Source organism: Phodopus roborovskii, unplaced genomic scaffold (genome assembly GCF_943737965.1).
Source record: "Phodopus roborovskii unplaced genomic scaffold, PHOROB, whole genome shotgun sequence".
Classification (NCBI taxonomy): domain Eukaryota; kingdom Metazoa; phylum Chordata; class Mammalia; order Rodentia; family Cricetidae; genus Phodopus; species Phodopus roborovskii.
This window is the reverse complement of record NW_026126418.1, coordinates 70,673,499-70,699,829: the sequence shown is the minus strand read 5'-3', so window position 1 is coordinate 70,699,829 and position 26,331 is coordinate 70,673,499. Positions and strand designations below refer to the sequence as shown.

General features: G+C 46.0%; 1 protein-coding gene across 14 annotated transcripts in view; it reads right to left on the bottom strand.

The window, feature by feature from the left end:
* Nucleotides 1–26,331, bottom strand: part of Rapgef1 (Rap guanine nucleotide exchange factor 1) — a 116,396-nt gene that overhangs the window by 45,078 nt on the left and 44,987 nt on the right. For 8 of the 14 annotated variants that reach the window (XM_051185018.1, XM_051185020.1, XM_051185029.1 and 5 more), the window contains exons 2-5: nt 11,620–11,756; nt 11,076–11,189; nt 4,908–5,086; nt 2,599–2,755 (exon numbers count right to left, since the gene is read on the bottom strand). In XM_051185018.1, the coding sequence (XP_051040975.1) occupies nt 2,599–2,755; nt 4,908–5,086; nt 11,076–11,189; nt 11,620–11,756 (587 nt within the window). The remainder of the gene's footprint in view (nt 1–2,598; nt 2,756–4,907; nt 5,087–11,075; nt 11,190–11,619; nt 11,757–26,331) is intronic. The other 6 variants (XM_051185022.1, XM_051185024.1, XM_051185021.1 and 3 more) reach the window with 2 other exon arrangements.

Below are 26,331 nucleotides of genomic sequence, written 5' to 3'. Positions count from 1 at the left end.
CTAGAAGGGGGCAACAGAGAGTGACTCAGTGCCCATGTATGGAAACCATGAGCTTGCCATTGACTATGGTTCGCCTGAACCTTGGTTGGTCCACTAGTGAAAGTGCCTACCTCAGAGGGCTGGCCAGTGTAAAAAAACACCCAATAGGCCAGGCAGTGGTTGCATATGCCTTCAATCCCAGCATTTGGGAGGCAAAGACAGGTGGATCTCTTGTGAGTTCAAGGCCAACCTGGTTTATAGAAGACAGCCAGGGCTATTCCACAGAGAAACCCTGTCTTGGGAAAACCAAACCAAACAAATATCAATAGCATCTATTATTACTATAAGATTCTAATCACAAATGCCAATGCTGACCAATTTCACTCCTTGACTCTAAGAGAAGTTTCTCATACCACAGGCCAGCTGACCTGCTTTCCTTAGGGATGTCTCTCTGACCTCCTTGTTCCTCCATTAGCACAAACATTCCTTGCTGTAGATGTCTCTTTGTCAGTGAACGATAAGCTCCCCACAGTTAGGGCCTGTGCCACTCTTGATTCATCACTGTGTGTGCAGTCCTGTCCCATTACCGGAACACAGGAGGCTCTTGATAATGCTCAACAATAAACAAGACAGACTGATATAGAGTCCCTCACCTACTAGATCTTTGTTCTGGCTAAAGCATCCATCCTTGAGTGTGTATGATCATCTGCATGGCCATGTGAGGGTCAGAGGACAACTCTTCCTAGTCTATTCTCTCCCACCTTCCTGTTTGTTACTTCTGTCCCCATGCTGTGTACCCAAGGCTCACTGGCCTAAGAGGTTAGGAAGTCTCCTGGCTCTGCTGAGCCTTCTCCTTACCCCTGCTCTGGTTAAACTACTTTTAATAACAACTGTGAAAAGTTTATTTGCTCAGGTGCTGGCAAGTTCAAGTTCCACAGGCTGCACGTGTGTGCTCCCATCTCCCCAGGGTCACATGGAGAAAGCAGCAATTTTCCAAACACGCCTTCTCTGACCAGTACACCCATGCTTTCATGAGTCCATAAGGAGCATTTGGTCTGGAGTGTCCTGAAGCTCCTGTGGAAACCTGATCTCTTGCTTCAGCTGTTCTGTTATGACATCTCATTGAGATCAATCTGATGGAAGAAAACTTAAACAGTGTCACCTGGAAAATAATTTTGGTTTCCAGAGCTAGGACAGGAGAAGCAAGCGTAGGTGAGCCAGAACTCAGCCAGAAAGCATGGGAAGGTCATGTTGTGCCTTGCCCATTGACTGCCTGAAAGAAGCTGCAGTAAGGACTGAGGGGATAAACTGACAGTACCCCAAATTCTATAGTGTTACAGTCAACACCCACAAAGCCTTGTTAGTTAAAGCAGATGACATGAAGTCTGATGACTCTGTGATGGGAGAACATGGGAGCAGCAGAGGAAAAGCTTGCTGTCAGCTTGTTATACGTCCTCCCTCAAAGTGAACCCAAAGCTCCCTGTAGACACAGCAGCCTTTACTTTAAAGGTGCTGGGGAGGGAGTGACTAGGGCTTCAGCTAACAGCCCATTTGAGTGATTTCTCTCACCAAACAATGCCTCTTGGGACTTCTCCCTGTAATTTAAACCCCCTGGGGGTCTTTGTTATATTTTCTAAGCTTCTAAAGTACACACCAAGAGGCATGTTTCAAGGACCTCATAGCCTGGCTGAGTAGAGAAGTCTTTCTGACCCAGGCTAACTAATGCAGTTATAATTTTGGATTAAGGGTCTATAAAAGGGACACAGATTTTCTAAGCCACATCTATAAAGCATGCATTTGGCACCACATAACTAATAATGAACAACTGTGAGTGCCTACAAGCTTAGTGTATTCCAGGCATTGTTCTAAAAGCACCCCCCATTAACTACCCTAATCCTGCAATGCTACAATGAAGGTCACCACTATTATACCTGCTTGTAGGGGGTCATCAAGATGAACTAAGGTAGTAAACTGCCCAAGTCTACCAACTACTGGGTGGTGAACTTGGGATTCAAAGCAGGCCAGACCCTAGGCTGGCCTCTCAGAACAGCTCCTCCAGCTCGCTGCAAAGCCCTTTCCATTCTGTGCTCTCCATTCTTCTTTGCTTTTTACCTACTAGCATTTATATTTGTAGTTTGGCTTCGGGGCCCCAATTCTAGGCTCTCCATAGCATTTACTTTGCTATAACTGTGACTAACTGTGACTCCTAATTTCCTATGAGGCTATGTGAATGGCCCAGATAGTAAACATATTGATTGCATCATAGAGATCAAGTACATTCCTTTTCAACCACTCAACCCTGCTTTTCTATCAGGAATTCTCGATGTTCCTATGACATGAAAAGGTAATGGTTGAGATACTTGGAGCTTTGCTAAAAGCTGGTACAAACACCATTGCATCATGGCAAGCTCTCAGACAGACTTGGGACATACAGCCCACAGAGGACTGAACAGGAAGGCTGATGGGATCTGGCAGCCTAAGAATGAAGTAGTTACTGGACAGAACTGGCCCATATCATAGCTCTAGAAGACATTCACCTCAGTGTATGGTCTATAATCAACTCCATATCTTCCAACAGGGTGGCTGCCCAGTTAGGGCCATCTGAAATCTGGCTATTACCTTCACTCCATCCAGCACAGCTTTGATGACCCCTTTCACAGTTGTCACCATCTCCTTATCTTCTGAGTTCACACCTTCTAGCATCACCTGGTCAGACCATCGAATGAGGTTGGCGAGACTCTGGTATACTCGGCTATAGCAGGAGGAGAGGGCTGAACTACAGGGAGGAGAGGGTTAAAGAGCATTAGAGAACAGTCTGCATCATGACTCCCCTTCCCAGGGAGCACTGAGGGAGGCCAGCACCTTGGTCTCCAGGGAACATTTCTTTCTTTCTTTCTTTCTTTCTTTCTTTCTTTCTTTCTTTCTTTCTTTCTTCCTTCCTTCCTTCCTTCCTTTCTTTCTTTCTTCCTTTCTTGCTCGCTCTGTAGCTAAGACTAGCCTTGGCCTGACTTCTTAATTCTGCCTCAGCCTCCTGAGTGCTGAGATTATAGCAAGTGCCCCAGTAATTGATCTCTCCCTCTCTGCTTTTCTCTCCTTCTCTCTCTCTCTCTCTGAGACAGGGATTCTCTGTGTAGCCCTGCTGCCCGGGAACTCATTCTATACACCAGCATGACCTTGAACTCAGAGATCCACATGCCTCCTGAGTGCTGAGATTAAAGGTGTGGATCACCATGCCTATAAGGTAAGTCTTCTTCCTTTTTCTTTTTTCTTTTTGGGGGTTTTTCGAGACAGGGTTTCTCTGGAGGCTGTCCTGGAACTAGCTCTTGTAGACCAGGCTGGTTTCAAGGTAAGTCTTCTTAAGGAATTGTAGAAAGGGATGCTGTTCTCATTTCAGACTTTACACATTATAACAGAAGAGCAAAAGCAACCACTCCCTTGCTCCTAAAGCAGACACTTAAAAACCAAGGGTACAATTTAGATAAGACAACACAATATTGTAAGATGTGACTAAACAGGCTCTAACACCGAAGGTCTCTAAGCCCTATACCAATGAGGCTCTTTCCAAGTGCATCAGCTTAAGGGAAGGAGCTAGGCTTTCTGCCAGCCATGACTGCACTTTGCATGTATCAAAGGAACAGTCAGTAAGAAGGAAAGCAAGTCCACCCCTCCAGCCCCTGAGAATGAGGGAAGCTGGCCAAAGAGCCGGGAGATGGTGTCAGGGCTCACAAGGATGAGGCAGGAAGGAGGGCCCTCTCCTCTAGAAAGGGTGACTTGTCTGGCAGGTCAGGTGCCCCTGGGGGCAACACTAACTAGCCTCAGGTCCTCTGAGTGTTTTGTTTTGTTCTTCTACCTCCCCCCTCCCCCCAAGTCTCGCTGCTTTCCTCCAGCATCATCTTCTTTTCTTCCTCCTGCAGGAAGCAGAACAGGACCACTGCTGCTCTCTCATTGCTTTCTTCAATGTGTGCCTTGTAATCAGTGCTTCATCAGTTCAATTTTTGAACTGATTTTAACTCTTCCCTGGTGGGGGCTATCACATGGGAACAGAGGTATGATAGTATCTAGAGATAGCTATCTACACATCTGATGGCCTAATATCAGGCTCATTTTCTCAAAGACCACTGAGCTTCCATGGGACAGCCACAGCGCAGACAGCAGCACCAAGTGACCAGCAGCATTAGAGAGCTAGTGGGCACAATTCCCAGGGGTCAGTCAGCAGAAGCTGGTATGGAAGCTCCAGGCAGAACATTTCTTGGAAATAAAGACACACAATTTGTTGTATCTCTCAGTAGAAAATTATGAACTTCATCACCAAGTTCTGAAAGCCATCCATAAAAGCTCAGTCTCATGGGTCTAAACAGATACTAAGCCTTGAGGAATCCACACAAAGATGCATCGATTATGAACAGGCACCACTGACAAAACCTCAGACCTGACAGCCTCTTCAGGAAAGTTCCTGGCCAGCATGGAGATTGCATCTAGCACTGCTTTCCTTGTTATACTTAACAATAAACACAGGGAAAGCTAACGTGTAAGGAGAAAATGCACTCTAGCAATCAAAGGCTGCCTGGGAGGTCCTGGCCTGCCACAGGCCAGGGCTTCACTACACCTTGCTTTATCAGGTGGTAATCTCAGCAGCTGAAGACTTGTATGACAGCACTGAATGTCATGGTAAGTGATGATGGAGGTTCTGAGAGTGCATCCAACTCACTATGATTAGTGCTAGCACACTAATGCAAACGATACAGCCACAGCTCAGTGGGTTATGCACCTGCTGGGACAGTGGTGTCAGCATACAGGCCTCTGCAGGAGCCTCAAGGCTGGGAAGTGGGAGCAAGTGGGAAACTCCTTTCCCCTTACTGTTTCAAATGCCCCAAACCAAGGTGCCTAAGCTTCCCACTGCTGTCACAACTAACTTCAAGGGGACTCACCTGTGCTGGATCCGAGGGTCAGTCTGTACCAGGGGTAAGATGGCCTCCAGCACCTTGCTGGCTGACCCTGGCAGCATCTCCAGAACCTTCTTATCAATGGCCATTTTGTCCACAATGGTCTTAAAGTAGCGCAAGGCACTGACAACCTCCTTCTCTTTCTCCTCCAGCCAGCACAGGTTCTGAAAGGGAATGTCATGCTTAAGGAATGAGAAGAGAATGAAGGAAGCTATTCTCAAAACAGTAAATCTATAAGCTAGCTCGACACTCCTGCAAATGGAGAAGGTTCTGGTAGCAGAGACCAAGTCAGATGGTTTCTCTAAGGACTGTGATCAGGAGACAGAGGCTAGCAGGAAGAGACATTAGGACTTAGGACTAGAAGGGTCATTTAGAGACTTGGGGATTCCCTTCCCACACTCTGACATCCTGAAAACATTTTCCTCAATATTCTAATGGCCAGCAGAGGCAGCACTTCCTATCTCCCAGTGTGTGATGAGGCCTCAAGGAGGACATAGGAGGCAACAGTCATGCCGTAGGGCATGCATACTCATCCCAGAATCAGATTCAGGATTCAAAAATTCAGGATTTGAGGGACTGGAAGTATTCACAGCCCATTCTCTACCTAAATCACTACACAGTCCTTCCCAAACCTGGAGCTCCCTCCCTATGAAAGAACTGTGACTTCAAAGGACTCTAATCCTAGGGCTGGAAGGAAGAGCTGAGGAAGCTAGAGCCAATGTTAGTAATCCAGTGACTATTGGCTGCTAACAGCATTTGGGCATTCTGATTACAAGGAAAGCCACCTGGAAACAAACAAACAAACAAACAAACAAACAAACACCCCCTAACTGCACTGTGCCTGTGCTTTCCAGAACGCATCCTCCTAACCTCAGATTCTTGTGTTCTTGACTTCAGGTAGTCTTGGATCCATACCTAGCAGACCATAGAGATCTAGATTCCTTTCCCCATCCTTCCTTCTCCAGCAGCCCAGATCCCAGGGGTGGCAGAAGCAGACATTGAGAGCCATTTAGATAATTCCACAAATGGATAGTCCACACAAGAACAGACTACACATTTAGTGAGGTGAGGATGTATATGGACACTTATGGGCTTCCTAAGGTCCAGAGAGTACAAATAATAGAAACCAAGGGCAAGAGATACTACCAAAAATGTTGATTTAGGTAATAATCTATAAATGTGTGAATGGCAGAAATATTATAAAAAGTGATTATTCTTTTTGATATTAAATCTCTCCCATCCCCGATATCAGAGAATAATATAATAAAAGAGAATAATAAAAAAAGTCCAATAAGGGAGGCTACCTCATAGGAACACCAAAAGAAATATATATAAGTAGATGGAGTCAAATAAACAGTTCTTTTGTCAGCTAACTTCCAAAGGCCCAGAGTGAGTTCTTGGCGTGCTCTGTGGACCACCAAGATGCCGCCCTTCCTGTCCTTCACGGTTCTCTTCCTAGTGTGACCTGACATGTTTCTTTCTTGTTTGTCTCCAAGAGACTGAGCTCTGGTTTTTCTACTGCCTGGATAACAGTGCTCAGCTCCACCATACCCCACCCATGGTTAGGACAGCCTGAGGAATCAGGACTCCTGGTGCCAGCCACAGGAGAAAGAGGACAGACACTGCTGTCTTGGCACATTGAAAAGTGCCAGAAGGCAACAGTGATGAAACTTGGTGAGGAAACAGGAAGTATTTTAGGAAAACACGCCACACATATAGGCAAGGGTGAAGGGAGAGCTGAGATGGTAAACAGTTCAAAGTGCAGGCACTTTAGAGCAGAAAGGCTTTTCCTGTCAATGAGGAGAGATCAAATCAGCCACACAACAGCCAGGCGAACCTGGCTCAGTAAAGGAGCTAAGTAAGACTCAGCAGGGTCAGGTAGTATCTGTTACCATCCAGCAAATCCCGTACCTGAATAAAAGGGCTCTTAATGCTCTGCATTCCCTGAGCCCTTCAGCTGTCCAACTGTGATCACCAGCCAGAAAAGTGCATAACATAAGGCACCAGCTGACCTGGGGATTCAGTGCTGCGGCTGAGCTATAGTCACCCATCTCAGAGTGACAGTCAACCTGCATGCATTTTCCACCCCAGGGGAGCAGGGAGCAGTTGCTACCACCTGTCCTCATAAGCTTGGTAACTCTGGGAAGGGCCTAGACCTAAAGCCAGACTGGACTTGGAAACAGTAGATTCCTGCTCCTTGTCTGTGGGGCAGGTGAGAGCATCTGCCCAATGTTATTAAAGAAGTCACACCATTGCATCCTCAGCACTGAAAAATAGTCACAGAAACAAAAAGAAACACAGAGCAACCAAGTGCACAATGAATGGGCAAGTATGGAAGTTACTAATAACATTTAAGAGATGCTACATGAGGGTTAGAGGTCATATCTCTACTAGTGAAAAAGCAAGGGAGGAGAACAATGGCTATAAAAGTCTCAGTGGGGAGAAAGGGCCAGGTCACAGCTGCCACTCTGAGTGTTTCAAGCCACCCACAGAGCTCTGCACTTTGGATGCATTTATTCAGTTCAGGCTGTTGCCTCCCCCACAGAACAGATGCTATTATTTCACAAATGGGGAAATTGAGGCTAAGTGGGGAGTGGGTAGGATGATAGGTAACCTGTCCAAGTTCCTACAGCTGAGTGGCAAAATTACAATACAAACCTGGTGTGTTTCAATTCACAGTCTGGACAGTACAAAAAGAAAAAGATCAAAAGTGTGGAAGAAGCTGGTATGGTGGTGCACACTCATAATCCCAGCACTCAGAAGGCAGAGGAGGCAGAAATACAAGTATGAGACCAGCATCTGGTCCCAGCAACACAGGAAATAACTGGAGATCTGGGTCAACCTAGACAACACAGCAAACAAACACTGTAACACACACACACACACACACACACACACACACACACACACACACACACACGAGCCCTGGGTTCAACACTCTTATTTAATAAATAAAAAAGGGGACACACAGACACATGGACACAGACACACACACAGATAGATACACAGACACAGACACACACAGAGACACAGAAACAGGCACAGACACACACACACACACACACACACACACACACACACACAAGCCCTGGGTTAAACACTTTTATTTAATAAATAAAAAAGGGGACACAGGTAAGTGGAAGCTGAGGTTACTTTCCCGCCTGTTTGTGGTGACACTATAACACCTGTGCTTTTCTCCCTTAACCACTGAACAGGACAGGCGCAGAGGAAAAGGAAGGGATACAAACTGGCCCAGGTCTTCAGCTACTACCTCACATCAGAGCAACAGTAGCTATCCAGCTTGTATTTGTAGTCTTTGCCTCTCTGCATCATGGAAACTAAATTGTGTTCATAGCACTGCAGGACAGTCAACCAGGTGGTTGTGGGCTAAGTCATAGCTGGGGAGCAATGAGAATCAGCATATAAAAGACTAGAATCAGGTTGCATTGATGGTGCATGCCTTTAATGCCTGTACTTGAAGGTAGTAAGTTTCTGTGAGTTCGAGACTAGTCTGGTCACAAAGCAAGTTTCAGGGCAGCCAAGACTATAACAATACAACACAGCACAGCAGAACAACAAAAACTGGAGCCAGGATCATGTAAAGATAACTCAACATCTTTGCTTCTTCTGTATCTGACAGCGAGGGCCCTGCAGAAAGGCACATCTAACAGAGCTCAGCTGTACCAGGCTCTGGGGCAGGGATATCCATCTCTCTGCTGACCTACATAAGATCTGTAGACCTGAAAGGGAAACCCCTTTAGAAGTCCAAAGAGGCCCCAGGACCCAGCCGCTGTCCAGATGCCCCAAGGGTTGGAGAACTCGCCCATCCTGAGCCACTTCTGAACACTGCAACTGATCATACAAGGATGGTTTGTGACTAAACTTTTTCTGACACTTTTAACAATCAATAGCTCACTGCTAGGCTTGCTAGAAGGTTAATAAAAAACTGACAAAATTTTCTATGAGAAGACTATTGTGTCTAGATGAAACCAGGCTGGAAAGATAGTGGAAGACAGTAGACAAAACAGACTTAATTAGAAAATTTGGGCCACAGCCAATAATGTCTATTAGCTCTCTCCACATGGCTGGAGCAGAATAAATAAATAAAACAAGAGGTGTAAAACCACAGGGACAGACAGGGGCTGGGCAAGGAGAAATCCAGGAAGCACAATAGCTGGGATCTGCACTTCTACCTCCTGCGCTTCAAGTCCCGTGATGTCACAGGGAACGCCACAAGTGGAAAACACGAGATGCATACGCAAACACTCTACAAAGGGTCAGAGAGAATGAACCGCAGACCATAAGAGGCAGCTGCAACCTTCCCATACCATAGGTTTCTGGACACTGTCCTCTCACCTACATAATGTGACAGGTTCCATCCTGGGGCCTGCACTAAACAGCAGTCCACACTCATGCTATGGGGCAGGGCTCACCACAGTACTACAAACACCCAGGGCCTTGGAGCAGGCACCCTGCTGCTACAGGACATTCACCTGTACTGCTTGCTGGCTCCTACCTAGTGGATATCTAGCAGTTCCTGCTTCACACACTGTGATGACAACTGAAAATGTCTCAGGCATTGCTGGGGCTTGCAGATACCTCACTAAGTGAAGGGGATGTTTCTGTCAAATTTTCTTCCATGACCTTTCTTTGGACAATACATAAAAGAAAAGATTCCAGAACCAAATGGCTGAATATGTTCCTATCAACATCCACTTGCAGAACAAAGCTGTCTGCTAGTAAGCCAGTTACACTGCATGGCTTAAAGGTGTGAGCTCTAAGAGTATGCTGTGCATGCTATGACACAGAACAAACCTCTCACAGCTCAGGGCTCTTCTATATGGAAGTAGTGCACCAGATAAAATGCCAAGTACCGCCCTCTTGCTCATAGGCAGCAATTAATCCAACAGAATTTCTGGGCTTACAACCTTATTAACTAGACTTTTAAGGAACTCTGCTTGGGGCTGGAGATATGGTTCAGAGGTTAAGAGCACTGGCTGCTCTTCCAGAGGTCCTGAGTTCAATTCCCAGCAACCACATGATAGCTCACAACCATCTATAATGAGATCTGGTGCCCTCTTCTGGTGTGCAGGCATACACTGTATATATAATAAATAAATCTTTGAAAAAGATACTCTGCTTGTCCATATAAACAGGGTAGTGTTTGTGAGCCACATTAAACTGACAGCATTGATGGTTCTGCATTCATTTGCCCTTGGACAGTAACAAAGCAAAGAGGAGCTACAAAGCTTGTTACATCGATACATGTATTTTTAATGTAAAGTAGTACATCAAGATAAACATTTAGATTTGTGAGACATTAACAAACACATTTGGGCTTGATTTCTTAAAGAAGACTTATAGCAGCTGGGTATGGTGGCACACACCTGTGATCCTAGCATTCAGGAGGCAGAGGCAGGAGGACTGCAGTTTAAGACTAGCTTAGGCCATGACACATCTCAAACGAAACAACAAAACAAAACCCTGGACTGAGGACATAGCTCCGGGTAAAGCTTTTGCCTAGGATGCACAAGGCTCCATATCAGACCCTAAGCACCACAATAATTCCCAGTCAGGCATCAATAGTCTGCACTCAAGTCCTGACTTCACCACTGCTTTGTGGCTTTAGCTAAATGCTCCCCATCTTTAGAGACTCAGTTTCTTTTTAAGCAGGGGAGGTTTTCACTGTCAGAGATGTTGGGAAGAGGTAAGCACTCAGCACAAGGCTGGAAAGAGGTCCTGTCAGTGCCAGTGCTGGTGACATAGGTACCCCTGGCTGAGAACCTTGCAGCTGGCTGTGACAGCATCCCAAGGCTTTAGAAGCCTTCTCTATAAATCATGTCCATCATCTCAGCGACTCAGGAAGAGAGCAGCCACTCTAGAAAGGTGATGCTTGCCCACTGCCCCAGTGCCTGATGGAGTTCACTTTTGGAAGGACCCAAATTTTCGCTGTGAAGACTGAGCTCCCTCCCCATCAACACCACTCAGATAGATGCTTTTATTCAGGAATTATATCAAATACTTGAGCCCATAGTTGCCACCCAGCTAAGACACAATGACATTGCCATAGGTAGTTTTCCATCCCCAGACCATGGACCAGAGTTCTGCAGTGGAAGGCAAGGCAACCCCAATTGTTCTTAATGTCACACTGACCTTCTGCCTCTGAGACCTGGAAGCCACAGCACTGGTGGACATAAATTCTACTGCCTGCTGCTCCAGATCCAAGGGGATAGGGTAGCCCTCTGGTAGAAATCTGTCTCTTGCCTCCTGGAAGAGAGGAAACCTGGATTCCTACAGAGCTTGAAATGGACATTGCAGGCTGGAGGGAGGGGTTGATGACAATCAACAGCTGTTCCACACATATGGCTCAGCTGGCCCTGCTGAGGTTACTAGTGCTGGAGGATGTCTTTAGATGGGATTCAGAGCCCAGGCCCTGGGTGAGAGGACTCCAGGGCTTCTGGGTGGGAGGCAGCACCAGGTGTGAGCACAGTGCTCTGAGCTACTTTAAATGCCCAGAGGGTGATACGGAACTGTCCAAGCCATTGGCTGGACTGATTGCCAGGACAGGCACACACCATTTTAGAGGTCCCAGGTCCCAGGGACACAGATGGCCCTAGTAAGCGCACTTATGCACAGTGCAGCCCTTAATGCTGGCCGAAGGCTAGGGCCAGGAGGAACACCTAGAGACGCAGCTTACTTTGCTCACAGGTTTCTCGGTAATCTTCGACACCTCGGCTGGCTTTCCCTTCTTGGATGGTGTTCTCTTGATTTTGGGAGAGTGGAATTTGTCCATCAGCTTCATGGTGAAGGAGGAGAGATGAGAGCGCTGAGAGTCTGAAAACACAGAGGCCTGGCTGTTAGAAGAGGAGACAGGAGAAGCTGTGGCTCTCTTGTGGAAATGGCTAGGGTGCTTAGGCTAAGATTTCCTTCTCGAAAGGAAAGATTCAAATGAAAGGGCACATGAATCCAGCCTTACACTCTGCTTACGTAAGTCAATTTTTGCACCTGTCTAGGGTGACTAGACTCCTGAGCAACTGAGGTAGGCAGGCTGGGTATTAAGAAGAACTTGCATTAAAATGTCAGCAGGTCCTTGTTGGTTCCATATGAGCGTCTAGTCAATGTTCAAAAGAAACAGTTAAGAACACCCTCTCTGAAGAGGGGTAGATGTTAACAAGTAGCAGGCAAGGCCTTTGTAATCAGTCTCTATTCTTGGGTGTAGGGCAGCACAAGTGACAGGATATAGGCCAGGTCAGGTCCTAGAGATGGAAGCAAAGACAGAAATGGAAGCAAGGTGTTAAAACCCTTCTGGTCTAAGATAAAAGACTGAATGATTTCCTAAGAGTTAGGTAAGTCAAGGATGTTGTCCCTGTTCCTGGTTGACATCACATTAGAAATTTCTTACAGGGGAAGAGGGGAAAAAGGTACCCAGCTTAGAAAGAAGAGTGACACTTTCTGTTTCTATGTCTGTTTTAACAGAGTCTCACTATGTGGCTCAAGATGTCTTCACTGTGAGGCTGCCTCCACCTTTGGAGGTCTGGGTCACTTGTGTGCAGTAGCACACAGGCAGCTCTTCACTTGCAGAGATGATGTATGCACACTCGCAGGCAATCCACTCAAGAGCTCTGCTAACACTGGGCAGGGAGACAGCTCAATGGAGAGTGCAGTGCTTGTCTTGTGTGTCCATGACCTTGGCTTTGCCCTCAGAACCATAAAACAGAAAGAAGTAAATAAAATGCAGCAGCCTCATGTAGTGGCACATCTTTAACCCCAGAACCTGGGAGGCAGAGGCAGACAGAGTTCTGTGAGATCCAGGCCACTCTGGTCTACATAGTGGGTTCTAGGCCAGCCAGGGCTAGATAATGACAGTCTGTCTCAAAACAAAAAACTATCAATACTAATAAATTCAGTAAGGGCACAGGATACAACATCAACATATAAAAGCTATTTGTATTTTTTTTTTTTAGCAGCAATGAAAATTCAAAAACCTTTTAATTTATATCAAAAAGGACATCCTTGGATATAGATTTGGCAAGAGAAATTTCACACTTACACTTCACAAACTATAAAACACAGCTCAAATTAGAGACAACCAAAATATGTGGGGAAGAATCCATGTTCTTGGATCAAATGGCTTAGCATTGTTACAACAGTAATATTTCCTAGTAACAACTTGTTATTCTAGAGAATCCTGCTAGCTTAATTCTTTTGGTAAGAGGTGACACTCTAATCCTAAAATCAGTAAGGAAATATGAGAGATTCAGAACAGCCAAAACAAATAGCAAAGCTTCAGGGCCAACACATCTCAATGTAAAAATTAAGCCGCATTAAGCAAGACACCACAGTACTATAGCATAAAGATAGACATATGGATCCAAGAAAAGAACTGAAACTCCAGTTCACATGTCTATGCTGATTTTCAAAGGACATGATGGCCATTGAATGGGGGAAGGGACAGTCATTTCAACAAGCAGTATTGGGGCAAGTGGGCACTTGTCTGTAAAGAATGAACTGGGACCTCTGTCTTACCCTACATGCCAAAATGAGCTTCGAAAAAGTCAAAGATCTAAATGTAAGAGTTAGAACACTTAGAAGAAAGTACAGGTGGTTTTATGGCCTTGGATTTGAGTGCACTCTTAGCTGTAACACCAAAAGCACAAGGAACAAGAATAAAAATAGATAAATTAGAATCTGTGCTATGATGACTGCATCAAGGATGTTTAAAGACAGCCTATAGGATGGAGAATGTATTCACAGATTATTTATATGATAAAGGACTGCATATACAAAGGAAAAGCATTCTGGGGAACTGAAGGTCTGGTGGTATATGCCTCAAATCCTAGGGCTTTGGAGGCTGAGACATCAAGATTACAAATTTGAGGCCAGCCCAGGCTACACAGCCAGACCCTGTCTCAAACCAAACCAAACCAAACCAAGTTCTGAAAACTGTCCTCAGACCATATATGCTGTGCACACACACAATACACATCACATATAAATAAAATTAACACAATAAAAAAGAATTTGAAAGACATTTCCCCAAAAACATACTGGTAAAAAGTATATAAAATTGATGGCCACCATGTGAACTCAGGGGGGAAGCCCTGGGTTTGACCCCTAGGACACCCCCAGGAGTACTAAAAACAACAGGTATACCAAGTATTAGCAAGGACTGGGTGAACTGGGAGCCTCATAGGCTGATGTTGGGAATGTAAGAGCTGCACTGGCAAACACTGTTGGGTCCTCATAATATCAGACACATCATTCTAGAAATCCACTGGTAGGGAGCAAAGAGAAACATTCATAGGGTGTACATAGCAAAATTCAGAGCAGCAGTTTTCATCATGGCCAAAAGGTGAAAATAACTCAAATGCCCAAATGCCTGTGAATGAATAAAGTATGGTATAGTCACCCGTGGAATGATATTTGATAAAAAAAAAAAAAAAAAGAAAGAAAGAAAGAAAGAAAGAAAGAGAGAGAGAAAGGAAGGAAGGAAGAAAGAAATTAGGGTCTGACCTTGCAACAATATGGATAATCCTGAAAGCATTACCCTATATCTATGACATTCAGACGTACAAGACCACAGATCGTGAGAATTTTTCTGAGATATCCAAATAGTAAGTCCACAGAGACAAAAAAAAAAAAAAAAAAAAAAAATTGATCAGTGGCTGCCTACATGACTGCAGAGGGAAGAGAGAAGGATGGAGAGGGACCACTAAGGAACATGGGGTCTTCTCTGGGAGAGCACAGACAGCATTAGAATCTGATGATGCTTACACAAGCCAGTAAGTCACTGTACACTTTGAGAGAACAAATAGTAAGACACAAAATGACATTTCAACAAAGCTGATGAAAACAACTACCCAACCCACCAGGCAACTCTGTCGTCTGCAACCACCTGCCTTATTATCCTTATTAGCTGTTTCCTGACAGGGATGCAAGTTCCCTGAGACCCATACCTGTGTGCTCGGTGGGCTGACAGCGTCTGGGCCGCAGAAGGTGCTCAGAAAAAGGTTCTTCAACAAAGGAATGCATCACCACCCACACCACCCAACCCTGGAAGAGAAAACAACACTGCTGCTTTCAGCAACAGCAGAGAACCACAGGAAAAAAATACTTAAAACTGGCTTAAAACTGAACAAAACATTATGTGCGCCATGGGAATGTAAGTTATCTGTAGTTTTGAAAAATAAAAAGCACTCCATCAGAATTTCTAGCAATTTAGTGCTAAAGTAAAAGTTACCTCCTAACAAACGACAGAGTAGCTGTATTTCAGGGCTGTCTCTGTCAGTCACTGTTGCATACAACTTAACAGATCCAAGTTCAATTATTTGGTCAAAGACATTCCAAGTGGCCAGGCAGGATAAGATGAACTCTGGCCTCTGAAGCTCGCCAGGGAGCACACAAACATCAGCACCACACAAAGGAGCAAAACAAACCCTGCCTTAGGCTGGGTGCTTCAGAGCAGCACGAAGCCATTACTCTCCAGGGTAGGAGACTCAGCAGCAGCCCTTGGAGGTAGAGCAGATAAAGTGGGATTTTCTGGCCCTCACTTCTCCCCTTGGTCTCTCTCTACCAGAGCAGGGCAGGTCCATTTACAGTTAATCTTCCTTCTTCATGCTTCAAGTTTCTGAAGCCCTTGGTAGTACAATGGTGCAGAGAGCATACACTGGAGTTAGAGGGGCAACACACTGACATATGCCTCTGTAATCTTTTTTTTTTTTTTTTACCCCCCTAAAGATTTATTTATGCATGTATGCCTGGGTGAGGATGCCAGATCCCCTGGAACTGGAGTTACAGACAGTTGTGAAAGGCCATGTGGGTGCTGGGAACTGAGCCTGGGTCCTTTGGAAGAACGTTTAGTGCTCTTAACCCCGAGCTATCTCTGCAGCCCCATCGCTAATGCTTTAAAATGAAGCTGAAAATGTTCTCCCCCTTGATATGGATGGTGTGATGGAGACTGACTACACATGCAGGAAATACTTTCCTCCCTTCCCTTGCGGATCACATTCTGTGCTAAGGCAAATGTGGTATGGTGCACATTTGCAAGACTAGGCAGGGAAGGGAAACAACTGGTGTTATACAGTGACCTGGGTGGCTGGAGTGCCTCGGGTTCAGGTATTCAGTAAGCAATAGGAAGATGCTAGGTAGGCAAGATACCTTATTAGGAAATGTGCTTGTGCTGGAGGACTCTGCCTAGAGTTGTAAGCTGATGTACTGTGAGCATGTGTGAAGCAAACTGAGTTGGGCTACAATATTTTGTGGGCACATTTTAAAATGAAACACATTTTTAAAAAGAATTATTTATCTGTTTGTGTGCATGTGCGGGCGTGCATGTGCGGGTATGTGCATGAGCACATACATACACAGAGGCCAGAAGATGGCACTGGAACCCTTGATGTTAGAGTTACAGTGATGCACAGCAAGTATTCTCAACTACCAAGCTACTTTTCCAGATACATAAACACAGATAAGTTTTAAAGGTTTAATAAGCTGGGCAGTGGTGTCACAAGCCTTTAATTCCAACACTCAGTATGCAGAGGCAGGCAAATCTCTGAGTTCAAGGGAGCCTGGTCTACTAGGACTACACAGAGAAGCCCTGTGTCCAAAACAAAAGAAGATTTTTCTAATTTTTTGTGTATGAGTGTTCTGCCTGCCTATATGTACATATACTACACACATATCTACCGGAGTCAGAAGAGGCCATCAGACTTTCTGAAACTGGAGTTATTGTAACACACTATGCGGGTGTTGGGAATTGAACCCAGGTCTTCTGCAAGAGCAAAAAAGTACTCTTAAGTGTTCCATGGCTCCAGTCCCATAGGCAAATAAAATGAGTTTTTTTTTGAAAGTATGTCTCAGGCACCTAGTTCACGGAACATTTCAGCCCAGGCCAGACGTGCTCAGAGAACTTCCATCAGTGTTCCAAATGCACTTCTGACTTATCTTTTTAACTAGAAATGGATACATCAGGGTATAGCTTCACTTATCAACAGGCCTGGCAAGGGTAGCTGCTCAACACAGAAGCTAACTTGACTACACAGTATCTGTCAATGGATACAAACTCTGAATCTTATTTCCATATGGACTACAGCTGTATCAGGTTGTTCTACAGCTCTGACATGTAGCTCACTTTCCTGATTAGAGGGAGCTTCACCAATCCCCTCCTCTTTATTTACAAGAGAGTTGCACACCTGTTCTGGTACAACCTACTTCCTCTGATCCATCTCACTGTTATTCCACCCATCCCATTCCTTCAGATAAGGACCTTGTAACACCCCCCCCCCACCTCAAAGACAGCATACCCTGGCCCAGACAGGCTCTAGGGTTGCTGGGATGTGAGAGCAACTGACCAATCTGTTCAAGACAGGCTGACAGCAGAGAAAAGAAAGCAGGCTTGAAAGGGAAGTCTGGCAGGACATACATTTCTTGGGTGGTGGTCAAAGTTCCTCAGACTTGGCTGGGTGAACCAACTTCTTTTCTAGGGTCTGGTGCCCTAAGTTCTGTAGAAAGATGCAGAATTAAGGAGCTGGCCAGACTCACAGCCACCCATTATAACTAAGGTGTAGCCAATGTGGAAAGGAAATGTGGAAGTCACCAAAAACCCTTTAAAAAGCATGAGTGTAAGGCTAGCCCTGACCATGAACTAGAGACACCTATTCCTGACAGCTGCCACCAAATGCCAGGAAGTGGGTGACAGAACTCACTGTACCTTTGCCTGTCTGGTACTGAATTCAGTCTGTGTGGGGATACAACTGGGAAGGTCTGGTGACACTCTGAAGACCTGTCAATACATCACTCTTCTCAGGCCATTTAGTGGGCACAAACAACCAGCAAGTCATGTGGGGAACAGAGATGCTTTTAGTGACAACTAACCTTCCCAACTCTGGAAACCAGGACAGCAGGAACTACGCTGTCCTCAGCTTTCCCTCAAAATAAGGGGCGACAACCAAGGTTTCAGGTGGCTTTCAGGGTCCCTCAAAGCTGTGCCATGAAGTACAGATGAAGCACTTTTGTAATGACCAGCAGTGTCATGGTAAGTGGGAGGCAGCAGGTGGCATTTGCACAACACTGTTCCCAGTCTTGTCCACAGTTCAGTCACAGGCACTCATGCACACACAACCAGACTCTCCTGGCCCTCCCATACACCTGTCCATCACTGGTGTAGAGAGCAGTGTCAAAGAGCTATCGCCACACCATGGTAGCCTCAGGTGGCTCCTCTCTCCTATTATTTCCCATGGTTCATGTTGGGAAATTATGATGAAGATTTTGTAAATGCATATTTGCAAAAATTTTCTAAGACTAAAATTAAAATAAAAAAAAATTTAAGGACTGCACACATGTAGACAGGTTACTGAGGATGAGGTCAAATGTACACACCCTCTTACAACCTGTCAAATAGCACCACCTTCATGTCATATCAACATGGTGGTTACTTGTGTGGATGTAGTGGTTTAAGTGAGGATGGCCCCCACAGGCTCACACATTTGAATGCTTGGTCCTCGGTTGGTAGAACTATTTGGGAAGCATTAGGAGGTGTGGGCCTGTTGGAGGAGGTGTGTCACTCGGGTGGGCTTTGATGTTTCAAAAGCCCACACCACTACCTCCCTCCCTCCCTCTACTTATAGAAGAAATGTTAACTGTAAGCTAATGCCATGTCTGCCTGCTTCATGCCATGCTCTTTGCCATGAGGTTGAGGACCCCAGGCAACTGAAACTGTAAGTCCCAACAAATGCTTTCTTTTATAAGTTATCTTGATCATGCTGTCTCATCACAGTGACTGAAAAGTAACTAAGAGAAATGCATTTCTGCTTCTCTGTACTTTACATAATCACGAGGATGGCACAGCCACAAAGGAGGGTGCCACTCTGGAATTCCTTTGCCATTGCCACCCTCCTGTCATGGTAGCCACACTGTGGTTGTTTGGGCTATCATTCTTCTTTTCATGATTTGCATTTGTATGTGCAGTTTAAATTATAAGTCTGTGACCATTACACATGATAGCATTCTGTATAGAGTCTCACTCTACAGGCCTGACAGCTAACCACTCGGATGATGTAGGTATCCTTGCTTTTGTCTATCATACCATCTTGTCTGCTTTTATACCAATGGACACTGGGTTGTTCTTGGCTTCTGGCTTTTATAAACAATGCTGTGACACTTTCAGAATGTATCACAGAATGTCTTTTGGGCATGCAGGAGAACATCCTATGAGCAAAACTGCCAGGTTGCAGGGCATGTCCCTTATTTAACTTTACAGATGTCAGGCAATTCTAAGGGGATGTGTGATTTTACAGTGTACATGCATGCACTCAAGCTTTCCACAGAGCTGTGCTGAACCACAGGGGGGGAATGCCCTCCTCCATGTGGAAATGCCAAGTGCCATTGCACTGTGACCTGCATGTCCGTGAAAGCTTGAAAGGCCACTAATACAAACTAAGTCCCTCATTGTTTGGTGAGGCACTCACACCAAAGAGGTTCCCAAGGACTAACATGCTAGTTTCTCCTTGGGAAGAGCAGCTCCCCTGACATTACAATCTCTGAGTAAGTGACAAGTGCTACTAACAACAGCCACTTTCTTGGACAACCCATGAGCTGTATGCCCCTACCCAGAAACAAGAGGGGTGAAGGAGAACACCCAGCCTACTGGCAGGTCAGCCTCAGAGAAAATCCAAGGAGACCAAACCACACAAAGCTCGCCAATCTCTTCCAAAGTGCTCTGCTAGGCACCAGGATTTCATTGTTAGATCTTCAGCTTGCCCCTCAGCAGGCCTAGCCTAGCATTCTGTCCGCTGCTGACAAATGTGTGATCAACTGGCCTTTCAAATGTCACTTGCCACAGCAGCTGGGATCCCAACTTAGTAGTGGTTTCTGTCAGGGCTTAATTCTACCCTGAGATGGGAAGCCTCCAAGCAGCACCCACACTGGGGATCACAAAGTCAAGGTCACTGTGGACAGGACTCACTGTAGCAGCCCCACAATGCCCACAGCTGGTCAAGAGGCTGGCCTTTGGTTTTCTGCTCAGCACTGCATCCCTGGATGGACTAGGAGATCACTCACTTCATCCAGTAGCCTCCCCCCCCCCGCCCCCCGTGGGTGGAGACGTGTCTAGAGGATACAGGGAAGAGCATTTTTTAAATATAGGAGTTCAATTTTCAGTGTGAACCCTGTGAGGATCTTATAGACTGTACCGCAGGGATGAAGATGAAAGTGGGTGCAGGGCACATGGGCACTGCAGGACATGGAGTCAGGTGATGGTTTGTTTAACCCAAGGGTGGCCACTAGCTTGGATACCTCTCTGAGCCTCTTTCACTTCTCTCTTCTACCTCTTCCTGCCTATAGCAAAAGCCTAGATGCAGCATACCTCCTCCTCTGGTGGGTGTAGGGGTCAAATCTGACTGTGGGTAAGGGATGGAGCCAAGGGACCTGACCCAGAGCAGATATTTACTAAATGGCAGTCGTCACTGTCATCTGGTAACATTGCCAGGCCTCTGCCAACATTCAATAAGGCAAATGCTAAAAACAGACCCAGCTGAGGGGAGTGAAAAGCAACAATTTCCATACTAAAAGACCCTCTGTCTTACTCAACATAAAGACATTCATGTGAAGACAGAGAAGATAGTGTTTGAAGTTTTGCGACACCAAAGGCCTGTCCGATAGCCCACATCCATACCTGTAGATGCTGATCATGGAAAACTAAGTGTGTCAACTTCCTTTTTCAACACTGAGGGTGAAACACGCTCATTATTCAAACCCAAGCACTGAAGAAATATGAAATAGTAGGAAACCCTCATGGCTTCTCATATGGCCAAGTGAGAATTACCACACTTGTGCTCTTTTAAGATTTATTTTTAATTTATGTGTGTGTGAGCCTGCACACTGTGTGTGTGTGTGTGTGTGTGTGTGTGTGTGTGTGTGATGATGCACATAGAGGCCAGAAGAAGGCACTGGATCACCTGGAGCTGGAGTTACAGGTGGTTGTGAGCTTTCAAAGTGGGCACTGGGAATCAAACTTGCGTACTGTGGAAGAGCAGCAAGCACTCTTAACTGAAGAATCATCTCTCCAACTACTCACCTTAAATAATTTGTTTTCATTTGTGTGTGTGTGTGGGGGGGGGGGGGGAGATGTGCCAAGTGTGTGCAGTTGCCTTTAGAAACCAGAAGAGGCATCATATCACCTAGAACTGTAGTTATAGGTGGCTGCAAGTCAACTGCCATGAGTGCTTGGAGTTAAACTCAGGTCCTTTAGAAATTCGGCAAATGTTCTTAACCATGGACCCATCTCTCCAGCACCAACCTTTCTCTTCCTTCTTTCCTCTCCCTCTCTCCCCCCCCCCTTCTTTCTTCCCTGCTTCTTTCTTTCAAGACAGGGTCTCACTATATAATCCTGGCTGTCTTGGAACTTGCTATTCAGACCAGGCTAGCCTCACACTAACAGAGATCCACTTGCTTCTGCACCTGTGTACTGGGATTAAAGGCATGTATCACCATGCCCAGACAATCCTTGTTTTTTTTTTTTTTTTTTTTGCCTTTTTTTTAGACTTAGTGATGCATTATAGGCAGTTTCCTATGAGCACATGTTAGACAACTGAATATTCTGCTGGAAGGCAAAGGACAAGTCTCCTGGGTGATGGAGTCTAACATTGATGGAGTCATACATTGCTGCATGGACAGACAGCTCATTCCTGCTTCTCTATGTGCTTGCAAATGATACTCTGAGGAAGAGAATTGTGGTGGTTTAAAAGACAGGGAATCTGGAAAGCTACCTTTCTGCCAGGCAGGTATAGCCAGTGGCTGCCCCAGGGAGGCTCTGAGTGGTGGTGGGAGAAGTGGGATGCAGGGGAGAGGCTGGACCAGCAGGCCCCTCCCATCACCATGGCTTTGGGTTCAAATCTGAGCACCTCCATTTCCATTTCACTTACCAGGGTTAAAAGTACTCTGAGAATTGGACAGACATCTCCAAAGAGGTGAAGCCTAAATGGCCAATGGGCACATAGCACAGTGCTCATCCCATCTGTCACCAGGAAACAACACATTAAAGCCATGGAAGGATACCACTACATGCACAGCCATGTGGATCAAAGGAAAAGCTAAACCAAGTATGATGGTACATGTTTGAAATCCCACTACCTGGGAGGCTAAGACAAAAGGATAAATTTGTTGCAAAATAAGTCCGACAAAGAAATAAGATGGAAGGGAAGGATGCATCTGAAGATATGCCCCCAGTCCACTATAAAACACACCTCATAGTATTAAGAGTAGTAGTGCGGGGTGGGGGGGGGGCGCGGTGCTTGAGGGTAGCAGATGAGGTAAATGGAGGCACCTTTAGGAAATGGAATCCCACCTCACATGAGACCAAACCACCTATTCCCACCTATCCAAGCACCACCTACCTGTCACACAATGACAGAAGAGGCTACACACAAGGAAAGCATATGCTGAATGACCTACAAAAGTACAAAGCCAGGCATAGCACAGCTATTGTTCAGGAAGTCAAGAGTGGTTATGCTCGAGGCAAGGCTGGTGTCTGGAAGGGACACAGGAGGACACACAATTCTGGGACACAGTTTTCAATCTACAAGTTCCTTACATGTCTATCTTCACTGTGTTTCCCACATTGGCAGGGCCAAGCATCTGAGACCGGGGTCAATGTCAGGAAGCTCCCTGGCTCCTAGGACAAGCCTGATCCTCATGGCAGGTGCATCAGGAGTGGAGGTCCTATTCTGGTCTCCATCTCTCTTAGCATTTTCCTTCCCACTTTCAGAATTAGGGGAAAGGGGTTTCTACTTACTTGCCCCTTGGGACACCAAAGGGTTCCAAGTCTTATTCACTTTGGACTCTTGCACTTACCTCAGTAGTGGGTACAAGTACATACAAATAAAAACATTCTCATCAATAAGCACAGAAGAATCAATGAATAAATTCTGTAACCTGAACAACTATTCATTCACTACACTGAAGATACTACCTGACTGGAGGTGGCAAGTGGCAGCTGTGTGTTCAAGCATCAGAGGAGAAAAGCTGTCCCTCCAACTCCTCTAGAGCTTTAGAGAATGGTGGATGATTTGGGTCCTTACTGGACAGCAGAAGCCTAATGGGAGCTACATGTACAATTTATACCACCTTCAGTCCATTTCTACCTAAAATGTCACCATTCTGCTCCTGAGTTACTTCTGGTGTTTCTTTTTTATTTTTAAATTATTTATCTATTTATCTTGCATGCATTGATGTTTTGCCTGCATGTATGTCTGTGTGAGGGTATTGGATCCCCTGGAACTGGAGTCACTGACATGTGAGCTGCCATGTGGGTACTGGGAAATGAACCTGGGTCCTCCAGAATAGAAGTCAGTACTCCTAAACACTACCCCTCCCCAACTTCATGTTTTTCTTACACTCTACTATAGTATGGACTTTACACTTCCAGCATGTTCTATCCATACAAGCCATTTTTAGGATGCATAAACTAGACAGGCAACCCTGGGCCCTTCCCTTCCATGCCAGAGAAGTTCCTGGGACTAGGCTGGTTGTATGTAACTGCTTCTAGGTTATACCTTCTAGCAGCATATAGCTGTAGAATCCAAGTGGATCTGCTTACCTTTAGCTGGGCCCCAGGCTTGGAAGCCCTCCCCACACTTCCTATGCTCTGTATCTCAGGACCTGAGAGCAAATGGCACTGGATGGGAAGAATACTGGACAGATTGCTGCAGAGCCTGGGAGGCAGTACTCAGACGAGAGGTGTAGCCTTCCATTCTCTATGAATCCTGCCTCTCCATTCCCTTCTCCCTCTGGGAAACAGACTGTATCAGGCCATGCAGAACAGTCACTAAGTAGCATGGCTAGCTGCTCATTTACACACTCCACACATCTGGAGCCATGAGGAAGCTCTAGACTCAGCCTCCTGGCTAAAGGCAGTACAGTCCCTCCCCAAGTCATAGCTGAAACGGCACCACAGATACCTCTCCTCTCATGAGGATTCTTCATTAATGCCAAGTGTTCGGAGAACCCAAGGGCCCATGCTTTCCAATTACAGTCACAAGTCACATTGATTTAGGCAAAACCAGACTTCACTGATTTAAGGTCACTTCATTCCTAGCCAAAATGCCAAGCCCCCTCCCACCACCACTGTGCACACACAGGTATGGGGTTATGCATGGCCACATGCTGTCCAGGTGTGACAAGGACAACGCAGAACCTGGACCATTCATTCCCCTACCAAAGGCTCTCTGCAGCCTTATCTCATTTGAGCCACAGCCACCTTCCAGCGTAGCTCATTTCATCCATAAACCTCTAGGCTGAGGAGGAAGCAAAGTGACTAGATTTGAGCCCAATCATTTGTCAACCAGCAGTGTCTGGTTTATCAGAGGAAGAGTGGTAAGCACCTGCAGATGGCTCAGAACAGACCCAAGTCCAGAGGTGGCAGTGCTTGGGGTCTGCGTTTGTCCCTGGAGTGATCTTGTTTCCTCTGGGTCAGCTCAAAAGGTTGTTTCCTTCTAATAAGCCATCACCTACTAGGTACAGGGTGCAGGACCCACCACAGACCAACAGAAAGACAGACAGACAGAGCTTTGGAGTTGGGCTTCCCACTGTCCTCTCTGAAACGTATGCCCAGCATAGAAGCTGTGGGTTAAATGTGCTCACAGCCTTGAGCAGGGAAGCAAGTCTCTACTGGACTAGAGGAGAGACTTTCTGGCCAGCAGCTCCTGTAAAAGTGAATCAGCTCCTAGAAAAGCAGCCAATGACTATTCACAGAAGCAGCACATCAAAGGCACAGGGCTTAGGAGGAGGAGCTGAGGCCACACCCTGCTCTCCAAACTAGGAGAGAGTAATGGATAAGGGGGTGGACTTTATTTTTACACCTCAGTGAGGAAAACACATAATTCAGAGATGCCTACATTTGCCAGCGGCTGGCTGGAAACTAGGGAAGGGGTTATTCTGAATTTGGCCAGGTTCCAAGTTCTAAGTGTATACCACAGTGGTCTGTGAGCTCTGACAAGGTCTGCTCATCTCCTCTCAAGGTGCTACCTCTCTTCCAGTTTCCTCAGCACTCTCCTCAATCCTGGGAGAGGACTTCAGTAAAAGGCTAGGGCAGCCCAACTTCAAACACCTGCTGGGAGTACTGGAGAGGCTGAGGCTGAGGATAGCTGAAGGCTCACCCTGTCTGAAAACAACAGCTGCCAAAAAGCCCACCAACCAAGGCTTCACCAAAGGATCTCCAGGACAGGGGACTCTGCATCTTTTGGAGGAGAGCACACTTTAGGCCTGATTTGAAGCAGACAGTCTCCTGGAGCAGATGGCTCCCTCATTTGTCTTAAGGCTCACATCTTGGCAGCCATAGGGCTGCAGGAAGGAAGGTAGAAACCTGTCTTGTCCAACTTGAGAATTTGTCTCAGACTCTTCTTGTGCATAAACAGTGTTACAGACTCTGGGTCTGCTGGCTCCACTGAGCATATGTGAGCATGTTACACACTGGCCATTTGCAGTTACAGAAGGCACCTAGGTGGCTAGGAATGGAAATCCTGTCCACAGGTGCTCTGCCAGCTAAAGCAAAGTGTCCTGTTCTGAATGAGCTAAATGCTGAAGAGATAGAAGGCTTTTGAAATCTAGAAAAAGTTCACGGAGGGAACATATGGATCTTGGAGGGTAGGGTCTGAGTTGGGTGAGGACCCTGAAAAACACACACACCCTGGCCACCTGCATGTGTGGCCTATTCCCATAGTTAACCTTTATTACAGGTTAGTTTACAAGCAGGCTCCAAAGTCAATTCACAGGCTGAGCAGCAGAGCAGAAGGCTGCAGGAGTAGGACTAATGCTCTGATGAAACTTATTGCAGTAGTGACCAGCTTGGGACAGCCCCTCCTGCTGCTGGCACAGTAAGGTGTTGCAGTTAAGTCAAGGGTTGGAAGATGACAGATGTGACTTTAACCATGTCATGGTACAGGTTGTGCTTCCTGCTCAGGCCCCAGAACCTGAGGGACATGAGCACACAAGAGAAGGGAAGATCAAAGACAGGGGAGGCTTTGGACTGTAATGAGAAATAATCACAGTTCATGCTGCAACTAAGTGCACAAAGACTATTAGACACCAGGGAAGACTTGACTCTGCCGCTATGTCACCAATTCTATGACAAATTATGTCCATTTTCTCTCAACTGAGCAGGGAAGGGGCTGGACCTCTTAGGACAGGCAGTGTCACTGGCTTTCCCTAGTGACCCTGGAATCCCACAATCACTGTTAGAAGATTGAGATCTAAGGGAGAGAGGAAAGACTGCCAGAAAGGGAAGGGCTCTGAGCAAGGCCCATAAGCAAAGGTAGATAGATAATACCTGACAGCAAGGAAGTTCTCATCTCAGGAATAAGACCCTTGGTAGGGACAACCCTGCACCCAGAGAAGGTTTACATTAGTACCATGTGCC